At 59.2% G+C, this 12,936-nt stretch overlaps 1 protein-coding gene across 3 annotated transcripts in view; it reads right to left on the bottom strand.

The window, feature by feature from the left end:
* Positions 1-5,084: 5,084 nt before the first annotated feature.
* Positions 5,085-12,936, bottom strand: part of PIAS4 (protein inhibitor of activated STAT 4) — a 32,457-nt gene continuing 24,605 nt past the window's right edge. For all 3 annotated transcript variants that reach the window (XM_049876425.1, XM_049876426.1, XM_049876424.1), the window contains 8 exons: positions 12,559-12,600; positions 12,187-12,277; positions 11,880-12,008; positions 11,690-11,795; positions 9,517-9,590; positions 9,099-9,259; positions 6,554-6,684; positions 5,085-5,923 (listed from right to left, as the gene is read on the bottom strand). In XM_049876425.1, coding sequence (XP_049732382.1) covers positions 5,649-5,923; positions 6,554-6,684; positions 9,099-9,259; positions 9,517-9,590; positions 11,690-11,795; positions 11,880-12,008; positions 12,187-12,277; positions 12,559-12,600 — 1,009 coding nt within the window. In that variant the 3' untranslated portion in view covers positions 5,085-5,648. The remainder of the gene's footprint in view (positions 5,924-6,553; positions 6,685-9,098; positions 9,260-9,516; positions 9,591-11,689; positions 11,796-11,879; positions 12,009-12,186; positions 12,278-12,558; positions 12,601-12,936) is intronic.

Below are 12,936 nucleotides of genomic sequence, written 5' to 3'. Positions count from 1 at the left end.
AAAGGACAAAGCAGAAGGTTTTTTGTTTGGTTGTTTTTTTTTTTTATGTTTTCTTTTTTTTTGGGGTGTTTTTTTTTTCTTTTTAACTGCCTGGTACAAAAAAAAAAAAGAAAGAAAAAAACAAGCAAAATTGTTATTTCCATCATCGTGATGAACTTGCGTGGATGTGTGTGTGTGCGCGCGTGTGAACATGAGGGTGAGCCAGGCCCCCTGGCTTAAGGCAGGGGCTCCGGGGGGTGTCTCTGGGGCAGGCAGATAGAGAGGGGCCGGAGCCCTCGTCTGCAGTGGTGGTCAGCCTGAGGGGCCCAGGAGAAAGAGCAACATTCTTGCTTTAGATGCTGCTGGCCCTTGCCTAGCCACCCCCCTCCCCCCACCTTTTGAGAGTAAGGGATAAAAAAAAAAAAGAAAAAAAAAAAAAATTGTTACAACTAGTGAATGTAAAATGCTGGACCAGGCCTGGCCTGGCCCGGGTGTGGCCCTGTGCCCAGCTGGGTGATACCAAAGTCAGCCCCCTCGGGCGACTGCCTGGAGAACCCCACGTGGCTGTCTAGTCTTGTAACCTTTTGGCTTCCACCCCACAGGGGTCTCCGGCAGGAGAAGAGGGTCCCCCAGCCCCTTCCTCCTGGGGGACTGATTCCTCGCACTACTCAGACCCTTGGGCTGGAGCAGGTGCAGCTACTAGCACATGGAGGAAACTGAGGCAGGAGCTGGGGTCCCGTCCCCTCCCCTCCAGGACTGAGATAGTCCAGGCAGCCGGATTTGTAGGAGGTGAGATGGAGAGACTGAAAAGACACAAAAAAAAAAAAAAAAAAAGGGAGAAAAAAAAAAACAAAAAAAGCGCGCAAAAATCCTATTTTTTGAGAAAGAAAGATATTTATATTTGCAGTTTTATTTTAAAAAGTTATTTAAGCTGAAGAAGCAGCCTTCCTGGAGTGGGGTAGAGGGGTGGCTGGCACAGGACGGGTCAGGGTCTGGGGGCTTGGGCACCCCAAGAGCCACAACCTCAGAGTGAAGACTAGCTCGCACTAAATACATAGATTTACATGGGGGGGGTGGGGGGCAGGACCAGGAGATGGAGGGGGCTGGGGGGACCCCATCTGCCTGTGGATGGGGGGGTCCCAATGCCCAGATCCCCTGCCCCAGGCCTGGACTCGAGGTGCCTTCGACTTTGGGGGCTAGGCCTGGCAAATGGGGGGCTGGGACAGCGCCCGCAGGGGGCACAGCACAGAGCAGACATTCCATAGATTGTACTTGAGAGTCTTTATAACGTGTGGGAGATGACAAAAATAAATGATAAAAATGCACTTTGTGGGGGTGGGGGGAAGCTTTAAAGTAATAAAAACAAAAAAAAAACAAAAAAGAGACAAAAGTTGATGAAAAACCAGAAAAAAAAAAACCATTTTTCTTGTACATAAAAACCACTAAACGCAGCCTGTTACGACCGCCGCTGCCTCATTCGCCTGATTTTGGTGTTCTTTGTGTTTTGTTGGGGGGAGGCTGGGGAGCGGGGTGGAGGCTTTGGGGGGCCCCTTCCCCTGGCAGCCCCAAATCCAAATCCAGCATGGGGGCGCTGACCCAATCCCGGGGATTTAGGCCTCTCTCATCCTCACCACTTCGATCTGACTCCTGGGGGCCCGGAGAGAACCCTAAACTCTGTCCCGCCTGGTCTGGGGAATCTTTCCCGTGAGGCGGGCCCCTTTGTCGTATGTGGGGAGGCAGGGGTGCGGTGAAGCAAACCAGGCTTCCATCCTCCCAGAGCAGTGGGAGTGGGGGGTCTAGGGTGCCCAGAATCAAGACCACGGCCTGAGCCTCGGTCACCTCCAACCCAGGGTTTCTGGAGGCCCTGGGCAGGGTAGACTTGGCCTGGGGCTCCACCAGGCCCGGAAGGAGCAACCCCACGCCAGGCCCCAGGGAAATTATCAAGGATCTGGGGCCAGAAACTTGAGCCGACTGCCCCACCCAGCCAGCCCCCACAGAGTGCACTCATTAGGGAGGGAGGCCAGGGGGTGGGGTCACTAAACACAGTCACCTCCTGGGACCTGTCCCCCAGCTGGCTGGGCCCACAGCTAAGCAGTGTCTCCAGGCCAGGGAACCTGGTATAGCGGTGAGTGAGGGCTCAGCCCCAGGACATGGAACTGCAACTGGGGGCTTGGATGGCTGAGTTGGCCCACGGCAACCCAGTATCATGGCGGCCCACCCACCCCAAGGGGAATAGGGTCCACTAGGAACCCCTGTTTCCTCCTCTGTGAATTGGGACCAGGGTTTGGAGACAAAGTCCCTCCTCTTCCCCTGCTGGGCTAGCTGTCATGGCTCAGAGAGGCCACATGCCAACTGAAGACAGAAACCCTGGTCTTCAACAGTGGGCTTGGGCAGAGGGCAGTGGGTCAGGCCTGGGCCCTGACTGCTTGTCCTGTATCCACCGAGGACCCCTCCTGAACCTGCCATCCCACCCCTGGTCCCGAGAACACCAGAGGCCAGGTGGAGGTCACATGGCGTTGGAAGCTGAGGTCACGGGACATCAGAGGCCTCTGGATCGAGAACCAGGGTAGGAGCACCCATCCCATGCGAGGGGGCCTCTTCACCCCCACAGCCTCTCAACGATGGGGCATGTTTTGTTTCCAATTGAGCTAGACCTCAGATACCTTAAAATCCATCTACTTCAGTGAGGAATCAATGCCTTTTCGTACAGGTAATCCCCAGCTTACGATATATTCAGTTATGACCAACTGTCCCTTCTTTTTTTGTACATCTGATCGTTAGTAATGTGTACTACATACAATGTTAAAACATATCTGTAAGTTTATATGTAATGTTTTCAACCCCAAAGACTGGATTTATAAAGATACTGATAAAAAAAAAGGCAGTACTAATGAAAACTTAAAAAAAAAATTAGGTATTTGACTTAATGTCATAACCGACTTACGACGGAGATATTGGAAAAGAAGGCTGTCATAAGTTGGCAACTACCCGTACGTTCAGAGGTGCACAGCCAGCACCAGTCTGATTCTAGAACATTTTCCTTGCCTCATAAAGAACTCCCTCCCCCAAAAGAGTAAATAAAAAAAAGGAACCCTGTACCCATTGGTGGTCACTCATGGTTGTCCTTCAGCCCTAAGCAACCACTGATCTACTTTCTGTCTCTATGGATTTGTCTCTCTGGACAGTTCCTATAAACAGTATCTCGAACTACGTGTCCTTTTGTGTTGCTCTTCTTTCACTTAGCATGTTTTCACGGTTCCTCCATGTCAGAGCATGCATCGGGACTTCACTGCTCTTTATGGCTGAAGATTGCACTGTACGGATGGGCCACACTATCCACTCATCTGTTAATGGACGCTTGGATTGTTTCTACTTTTCAGTTACCGTGAACAGTGCTGCAATGAACACTGCTTACAAGTTATCTGTTTGAGTCCCTGCTTGCAATTCTTTTGGGTGTACCCCCAGGAGCAGGATTTCTGGGCCATACAGTAGGTAACTAAGGGGCCTGGTGGTACAATGGTTAAGCACTAAGTAGCTAAGTGAAAGGTTGGCAGTTCGAAGCCACCCAGCAGCTCCGTAGGAGAAAAACCTGGCGATCCAGAAAGATTACAGCCCAGAAACTCTATGGGACAATTCTACTGTCACATGGGCTCACTGTGAGTCGGAACCAACTCCACGGTACCCAACATGGTAACTGTTTAACCCTTTAAATAAAAAACCATTTCCCAAAGTAGCTGCACCACTTTATATCCCGCGGCAATGCAGAAGGGTTCCAGTTTCTCCACACCCTGGCCAACGCTTGTTAACGTCTTTTTGATTATGGCCATCCTAGTGGAGGCAAAGTGGCACCTCACCGTGACTCTGATTTCATTTACCTGATGCTAACGACACTAAGCATCTTTTCATGAACCTGCGGCCATTTGTACAGCATCTTGACCACCCGGGGAGGCGGGGCAATCCTGGTGCCGGCCTGAGCCAGCTCTCTGGGCTCCCAGCCCAGCAGACATACACTGGTCTCAGCTGGTACAAAGCAGGCTCCTTCTCCCTGGACAGCGCTGTACCCTTCTGAATCCTCAACCCTGCACAGCAAAGGCAAAGACTGAACATAGGACAACCCCCTCAGGGGCCGCTGACCCCGAGGCTGTACAACGAAAAGGCAGAGGAGCCACACCTTGCTGGCTTCGCCGTGACCGTTTTTATTTGCATTTTTAAAAAACAATTAAATTAGAATACAAATATTAGAAAACAGCGGCCCTCAGCTGCCTGGGCAGGCGGGCGGGGGCCGGCCTGCGCCGCCCAGTTTATACCAAGACCGAGTTTGCCCTCCGCCAGGTTCCAGTTCCCTTCTTCTCGAGACCTGAAATGGTATTGCTTCCTGACTAGAAGGGTACAGTTGGCAGAGGAAACCGGTCTTGGGGTCGGGAGTGGCGGGCAGAGAAAGAGCAAAGCAAATCAAAACGGTGGGCAGGGGCCGTCGGGAAGTCCGAGGAAGCCGCGTCCTGCTCCCGTGCCTCCTGGGGTGCAGTGGCTGGGTGGGGGGCTGGCACCCAATCACGGGGTCCTGGAGGCCCGAGGCTGGGGACCCCAGAGGAGCAGTGCAGAGGGACTCCCGATGCCAGGCTGGCCTGGTCCTGCTGGAAGACAAGGGCGAGGCCCCGGGGAGGGGGCGCCGAGCAAGCCTCGTACCCGTCTGAAAACCCAAGAGCAAGAACGAAAAGGAAGTAACCCAAGTGGAGAGAGAGAGAGGAGGGAGTCCCTGCTGCCCCTCGCGGAGCGGCCACTGCTGTGGCCAAGTGACCGCCTGTCCACCTGCAGGTGACCCGGCCAATGGTGGCAATGGCAGCGCCATCAGGGGGTGTCTGCACTGTTCCGTAGGGAAGTTAACCTGAATTGGAGTTACCGAGGTAGCTGGCTAGAAAACTGAGACCCCCCCCCACGCCACGTGGTGCCACCCCACAGGGCCCCCACCTTCCATGGGGAGGCCTGGCCACACGCTGGGGCTACGAAAGACCGAGTTATTGCACTTTCAAAAAAATACAACACATCTGTGGCTAGATCCCCCCTGCCCACCCCACCACCCACTCGTCACCTCCCAATCCCACCCGCCTCCTCCCCCCACTCCATGGCTTCTTGGTTAAAACGGCTCGCTGCTTGCGAGGAGTTCTGGGCAAGGGGACACGTCTGCAGAGAGAAAGAAAGCAAAGGAACCGGGGGACGACGAAGACGCGGCTGTAGCTGGAGGGCGCCTGCCTCCCAACCTGCAGCCCGGGTCCCCCTGCACCAGCTGGAATGGTCGTCGGAAAGGACAGACGGCTCTGGAGGTGGTGGTGACAGCCGAGGGGCATCGGGAAGGTCCCTGCCTGCTCCAGTCTTCAGGCGGAAGCTCCAACCAGGGAATCAGCTGGAGGGCAGTTCGCCTTGTTTCGAAGAGTTTGATTTTGTGTTTGTTTCATTTTTCCTTTCTTTTGTACTTTTTAAAAACTTTTCTGTCATTTGACTTTTTTAATCCTCCGCTGGGAGTCCAGAGCTACAGGCGCCGGGAGCCGGGGTTGGGCCAGGAAACAAAAGGAAGGACAGGGAAAAGCGAACGAAACGGCGCCTCCTCCGGCATAGGCCGCCTGCGCCCTCCACGCGGTCAGCACCAGGAAAGTCGAGCGTCTGCAGGGCGGTCAGCAGGCTGACACCAGGCCCTTCTGGAAGGGGCAGCGACGCTTGGGCCGGGGGCCCTCCTCATCCTCGTCCTCCTCATCTTCCTCCTCCTCCTCCTCATCCTCCGAGGAGGACGAGCTGTCCAGCGTGAGGTCCACCACGTCGGCACCTGGCTTCCCGTTCTCCACACCGCTGGCTGCGCTGCCCCCGCCGCTGCTGCCACTGGCTGCGCTGCCAACGCCACCACCTCCATTGATGTTGGGGGCAGAGAGGAGCCCGTTGGTGTCAGATGTGCCTGCGGGGGACAAGAATGGGGCAGTCCTCAGGTCTGCAGCTAACCCAGAGCGGGCAGACAAGGCCGGAACACCCTGGAACATCTTGTCTACCTCACCAAGCACAGGCCCCAGGAGGGCAGGCTGCGTCAGGCCAGACATCGGGTTTCCGGTGCCCTGCACAGGGCAGCACACAGTAGACGCTCAACAAAGGAACGCGCCAAGAGAATTCCAGGTCCAGCCCGTGCCTCCAACCTGATTCCAGTTACAACCTGCTATAGCCACCCCCAAATGTGAACTGGGGAGGACCCTGGATGGGGGGAGATTGTGGACGTGGGCACCATGGACCCTGTGGATGGGAGGACCATGGATGCTGTGGATGGGGGAGGCTGTGGACAGGAGGAGACTGTGGATGGGGGGAGGCTATGGATGGGAGGAGGCTGTAGATGGGGGCACCATGCACCCTGTGGACGGGAGGCTGGGGAAGGGAGGAAGCTGTGGACATGTGCAGACGAGGGTCTGGGGGACCCTCTCTTCCTGGCCATGTTTTATAAGAACGATAGCTGCAGGACCTGAGCTCAGACACAGACGTCTCCAGCCACAGGGACCTGGATCACGGAGGACCGAGTCCCGGGGCACGGATGGGGACTCACCGAGGACCAGGATGGGGCACTGGGGGCTGCAGCTGCGCTCCTTCTCGGCGCGGATGGGACACCACGAGCCATCCGCCAGGAACTCGATCTCGTCTGCGTCCTCGCACTCGCTCAGGATCTTGGAGAGGAGCCTGGGGACCAGGAGGGTGGAGGCTGCTCCAGGCTCGGCCTGCCCGTGTCAAGTGCCCTTCACTGCCACTCTGCACAGCAGCTTCAGAAGCACACCCACGGGCAGGCCCAGGGGGCTGAGGCCAGGCGCCATGTCCCCCCACCCTGCATGCTGCCCTGGAACACCTGTTGGCTGCTTGCCAAAAGCTCCTGCGAGCACAGGCTGGGGTTCCCCAGGGCAGCACCCCAGGCAGGTCCTGCCCAACCCCCACAGAGCAGCTCCAACCACCAGGCCGGGAGTCCTGTGCCTGCCCCCTCCCCCACTGTTCCCGTTTCTACAGGCAGGACACAGGTACCCAAGAGGTGACTGCTCCAGGATGCAGACCAGCGTGAAGCTAGGTGGGGGACCTGGGTGGTCTTCAGGATCTTGTGACCACAGCATCTGGGCACACCACCCACCTGGCAGATGAAGAAGCTGAGGCTCGGGGGAGGGGAGAATGGGACCAGGACAAGGTAGCCTCACTCCCGGTGGGCCTTGTCCACTGGCGCCCATTGGGTGCTGGTCCCACCCAATAAGCATGCAATGGCACCGTCAGCGCCATTAACCATGGGGACACTGAGGCCCAGGGAAGAGGCGAGCGGCCTTAGACCACGCGAGGCGGAGGCACCAGGCCAGGGCCTTGTCTGTTTGCCTAGGTTCCAGCCCCACCCCTCCTCAGCCTCCCCACCCACAGGACAGGGCAGCCCATGGTCCCCTGTGGCTGTACGGGTGTGAGGACTGAACAGACCAGTGCCCAGGCCATACCCATGCCAGGCCCACCTGGGTTCTGACATTTCACTGCAAAGGCCCGCCTGCCTCCAGGTGTTTCCCCGCCTCAATCAAGGTTCTCAGGTTCTGGACCCAAGGCCCCTCCCAGCCTGGCAGCCCCACCCTGCTCAGACTCCACCCCCAGGGTCACCCAGCCCCTCAAGGTCACCTGTGCCTGCAACGCCCCTCCCACCTGGAAAACTCCTACCCACCCTCTAAGCCCTGCTCGCCTGGCCCTCTCCCTGCTCCCGCACATAGCCTAGGCTCTCTGCCTCCATACCCCAAGGGTCCACGGTACAGTCCTTTAGGAGATTTGAGGGACACTCGTGTGAACCCAGGACGCCTCCTCCAGGAAGCCTCCCTGGCTGCCCAGGCCTCTTTGTGGGGCACAGCCCTGTCCCAGTCCTAGCCCCAGCCTCTCAAGCCGTCAGGGCAGCCATCACCACAGCTGAGTGCCTAATGCTGGCATGCGTGGGGGAGGGTGCGCGGGCCATGCAGCTGCCAGGCCGAGAACAGAGCAGCCATTCAGGCCCATCCCAAGTGCCCGGCCCAAGGGGCCTCCTCACACCACCCGAGGCTGGGCAGCGCAGGGTAGCGGCTGGGCCCTTCCAGGGAGGGGACCAGGCTCAGGGCTGACCAGGCCTGGGTTCAAGTCCTGCAAGCTGGGGGCCCTGGCTGGTGGCTGCCCCCGAGGCTCAGTCTCCTCATCTGTGAAGAGGGATGGTCACCTCCTGGGACGGCCGTGAGGGCAGGCTTGGCAAGACCCTGCGCGCCATGTGCTGGGCACAGACGAGGGCGCGAATGTTGGCACAGACCGATGTTGCCACAACTGAGTCACCCTGCAGGCTGAAGGAGCCTTCTACTCCCGTGGCCCATGTGCTCCCTGTACCTGAGTCTCGGGTCCTCTGGGGGCCAAGGATGGGGCCAACAGCGCCACATGGCGGTCAGGAATGTGTCTGCTGCTGCCCAGGTAGGCCACCCATGCTCCCACCCAGTGGCTCAGGTACAAGAGACGGGTGTGGCCAGGCCTGGCAGGAGCCGAGTCAGGTGCTGTGGACAGTGGAGTCCAGTTTCTGGAAACCTAAAACTCGAGGGAAGTTCCCCTCTGGCACCACCACGGGAGGGGATGACCAACTGCAGCCAGAGCTTTGGGGAGACTTCTGTCCTTCCTGCCTGGAGCAAAGACTAAGCCTGAGTGCTTTCTTCACGGACACTGCCCGGGAAGGAGCGCCCAAATCCGTGCAGCAACCCCTTGTGGCCAGGGCTCTGGTAGTCCCCATTTTCCACGGGCGGGCACTGAGATTCGGAGGTGACTACGAGGTTGAGGTAACAGGGAACGACGACGGAAACCGAAGTCCAGGCCCACCTCTGGACCCTGAGCCACACGGCTGCCTCCTGCTCAGTGGAGGCGCTGGTATACCCTGCAGGAAGCAACCGTCTCTCTGGTCACTCAGGGCCTCCCGAGCTCAGTGGCGCTATGCCGTCTGACACTGCTGAGTACACTCAGGCCGCACTGTGGAACCAGCCACAATCTCTAAAAAGCCAGAGGCAACAGGAACCTCAGGGCTTGTCTGCATCCTTTCTTCTACAGAAGGGCCCAGAGAGGTGGGGCCGGCCCCTGGCACTCACCCATCAATGATGAGCTGGTCGTAGGGGGCCGGCTTGTCGCACACGGGGCACATCCAGGTGGGCTTCTTCTCATTCATCTGGAGGTAGAAGACGGCGTCGAAGCACTGCAAGTGGGCGCAGGTCTCTGCCCGGCAGGGCACCGACAGCCGCATCTTCACCAGCTGTGGGGGGTTGAGTGTGACAGGCTGCTGCTCTGTAGCGCCCCCAGCCCTGGGCCCCTGCTGGACCATGAGGGACACCGCGGGGACGAAGGCATGACCGTCCCTGCCCTCAGCGGGCCTGCAGACCGCTGAGCACGCTGCCCGGCGGGGTGGGCAGGGGTTGGGGGCACAAGGGCCAGGGAGTTGCTGGGTGGGGGAAGAGAGCCAAGGGGCTGAGGTGGTGGGGGCTCACTCTTAGGGATGCTACCGCCACTCACCGGGCAGATGAGGGAGACCCGCACACCGGTGGTGGCAATCTCACTGTCTGGGTCCAGACGCAGCTTCTCTTTGACTGTGGAGAAGGGGGCGGGCACGGTTAGGAGTTGGGGGATGGAGGGGCTGTGGCTGGGCTGAGATGCCCACTGGAACGCCCTACCTGCCCGCATCCCCTGCGGCGTCTGGTGAGGCGGGAGCTGCCCACACCCCAGTCCGCAGGCGGGAAACAGTCCATATTACGCCCTGACATCCACCTCCCAGACCAAAGGTACTTCCAGGACTACGAGATGCACAGGTCGGGCCCCCGCAGAGGGCCACGAGGGCCACGGGTGAAACACCCTGAGTGGGAAGGGTGCCACCCCTCAGCCCCACCCCCTACGGCCCCCTCATGGCTGCTGCTCCCCACACACATGGCCCCTCATGGCCTTCCCCATGGTCACTGCCCACTCCCCCACCCTTCAGCCCACAATTCCTGGTCCCTCAGCACTTCTGCCTCCTCTTTCTGCACCTCCGCCTGCACCAGACCAAAGTCACGGCAGTCATTCACATCTGAGTACGAACTACTGTATACCCCTTGGCTCCTGCTTTCTGTTTAACAAGTGCTAATGGTGGACCCATAGGCCTTGACCACATCAAAAAGATCCTGGGCAGCTCACTGGGTTTCCCTGGCAGGCCTGGCCCTTTCTCCTCTAACAGACAAATGTGCGCAGCAGGGTGCCAGCAAGACAAAGAACAGGACTTCCTGGTTGTGAGTGGAGAGAGATGGCGGTGCGGAGACTCCAGGTCTGGGGCAGGCTGTGGAAGGACAGCCTGGGGCCTGTCCAGAGAGGACTGCCAACCCTCCCATCCTGGAAGGTACTAGGAGGCAGTGGCAACACAGGGCTCCAGGCCGCTGCCCTTGGCCCTGGCTGGTTGAGGAGGACTTAAGCCAGGCTCTCAAGAGAACCGGACCCACAGCCTGACTGTGGGCCTGCAGGGCTCAGGTCAGCCCTGCCCAACCACGACTATACTGGCTGCCACCTGGCCAGTCAGGCCTGCGGACACACAGGGAGCCCGCCCCCGCTGGTCAAGACTGCCATTGTCCCCGGGTGGACCAGCAGGTGGGGGCTGAAGAAAGGGCCCTTCGAGGGGAGAGGGAGGAGGAGCCCTAACCCTGCTGTTCTGTGTTCCCATGTCCCCATCGCCAGGGCCGGCCAGTCTCAGGTGGGTGTGGTCAGAGGTCACCCCCTAGGGCCCCCGAGGGAGAACTCCTGGCCGAACCAGGGATAATGGGACTTGGGGGGCCACGCCGGGCCAGGAGCAGGACACGGCAGCCACAAGCAGGTGGCCATCAGCTCACAGCCTTTGGGGGAATCCATGCAGTGGGTAACCACCAGGGCCTCCCCGTCACACGTGGCGCTTCCTTCGGGTTCACACTGGCCAACTGGGAGGGCCTGGTTTCCAAGGCTCAAAGGTGGAAGCTGCCGGCCTGAGGCCACATGTGCTTAAGTTGGTGGGACTGGCCCAGAGGTTCCTGGGGCCCAGAGCCGTTGGCTCCAGCTGCCTGTCCAGAACTGCACCCCGAGGGCCCACCCACTGACACCACACTGTCGTGTGTCTCTTTCCTTATGGGCAAGGCAAGGCAGGTCCTGCACCACTGCAGTTCACAGACATGCACACTGAGGTCCCCAGTGGCCACTCTATTACCACGGTGCCCAGCCAGGCAGCACGGGTCTGGGCCTCGAGAACACCAATTCCCCTAGGCCCTTCTTCCACTCTCAGCCTTCCGGCGCTGAACAAGGCCCCAACCAAACAGCACTGACAGTGGTCCCACCCGCCTCTCGCTCCGCCTCTGTCCCCACAGGTCTCTGAACCCACCATGCCGTCCCTGCCTCAGGGCCTTCGCACTTGCCACGCACTTGCCTTCCTCCTGTCTCCTCCAGAGACCACCCCTGACCGCCCAGCCACATGAGCGTCTCAGCACCTCCCCATGCAGGTGTTGCCCTGGGGCATGTTGGCGACAGTCCCGGGGTCCCACAACTGTGACCCTGGGAATCCTGAGTCCACAGCAGCCCCTCCCCACCCCAGATATCAGCTCTCGTGAGCCAGGCCAGCACCCTACGCCCCACAAAGGGATGGTCAGCAGGGCCCAAGCCGTGACTGCCCATCACAGGCGCAACAGGGCCGTGCGCTTACCCAGCGCCTTGCATAGCTCCGGGTGCTTGACCCCGATGGTTTTCAACCGCTGCAACAGTTCTGAGGAGGTCAGCTGCCGCACCAGGTACAGGGCCACGGAGTAGCTCTGGAGGCAGAGGAGAGCATCAGGGATGGGCGGCAGGGGGCCCGTGGGCTGGGCTGGGGGGAGGCCGGGCAGCAGCGCACTCACCTTGCCGTAGTTGCCCCAGGTGACAGTGATGCGGTTGGTGGCAGACGACAGGTACATGAGGTGGGTGAGGTTGATGGGCCGGCAGGGCCTCTTGGGCTCCACGCCTGGCTTGTTGGAGGGGTAGTAGCCCTGGGATGAGGCGCACACCAGCTCACTCCACTGGAGGGGGGCTGCTCGCCAGCAGGCACGCTGGCTTTCAGAACAGCCCCCGGCCCCCCACCCCGCAGCCAAAGCCTCCCACTCCAGCAGACCTAAGGACTCCGTAAACGCCGATTCCGGCACATTCCAGCCAGGCAGGCAGACTCACCGGGACTGAGCAGTAGCTGTGGTTGACCTTGACGGCAATGTTGGGTGGGTACTGGTCCTCCTGAGGGCAGCTGGTGTCTGAGTAGCAGATTCTGCAAGGACAGCGAGGGCCACAAGGCCTTGAGGGCACGAGCAGAGATGACAATGCTAGGCCACTGCAGGGAGGGTGGCTGGAGGGGCCATGGAGCATATGGGCTGGGGCTGGGCTCAGGTGTCTTGATGCTGGAGGATCTGAGGGTTGCCCGTGGCATGTTCAGGGCAGGAAGAAGGGCGTAGGCCACCCAGGGCAGGGGGCAAAGGTGGCACGGGACCATCCACAAGGAAGGAGGCAGAGCGGCCTAGGGCCCTCAGGGGCACGCACACCTGTGCTTACCTGAGCACGACCTGCACAGCTCTGACCCCCGGCTGCAGCTCTCTGTGGAGAGAGGGGCCAGGAGGGAGGTGTCCAGCAGCCACGTGGACCCTTCCCCTAGGGGCAGCTGAGGCCACTCCCAGGTGATTCCCCTCCTCTCTCTGTCCCCCTCAGAGCAGTGGCGCAGTAGTTAAGAACTCGGCTGCTAACCAAAGGTCGGCAGTTTGAATCCACCAGCCGCTGCTTGGGAACCTCATGGGGCAGCTCTACTCTGTCCTAGAAGGTCGCCATAAGTCAGAATCGGCTCAACAGCAATGGCTTTTTTTTTTTTTTTTTTTGGTCCCTCTCTCTCAGCATCCGAGGACGTCAATAGTTCAGATGATTATGGGACATGGAGTC

Source organism: Elephas maximus, chromosome 3 (assembly GCF_024166365.1).
Source record: "Elephas maximus indicus isolate mEleMax1 chromosome 3, mEleMax1 primary haplotype, whole genome shotgun sequence".
Lineage (NCBI taxonomy): Eukaryota > Metazoa > Chordata > Mammalia > Proboscidea > Elephantidae > Elephas > Elephas maximus.
The sequence above is the reverse complement of the archived record's forward strand: the minus strand, read 5'-3'. Positions and strand labels throughout refer to the sequence as shown.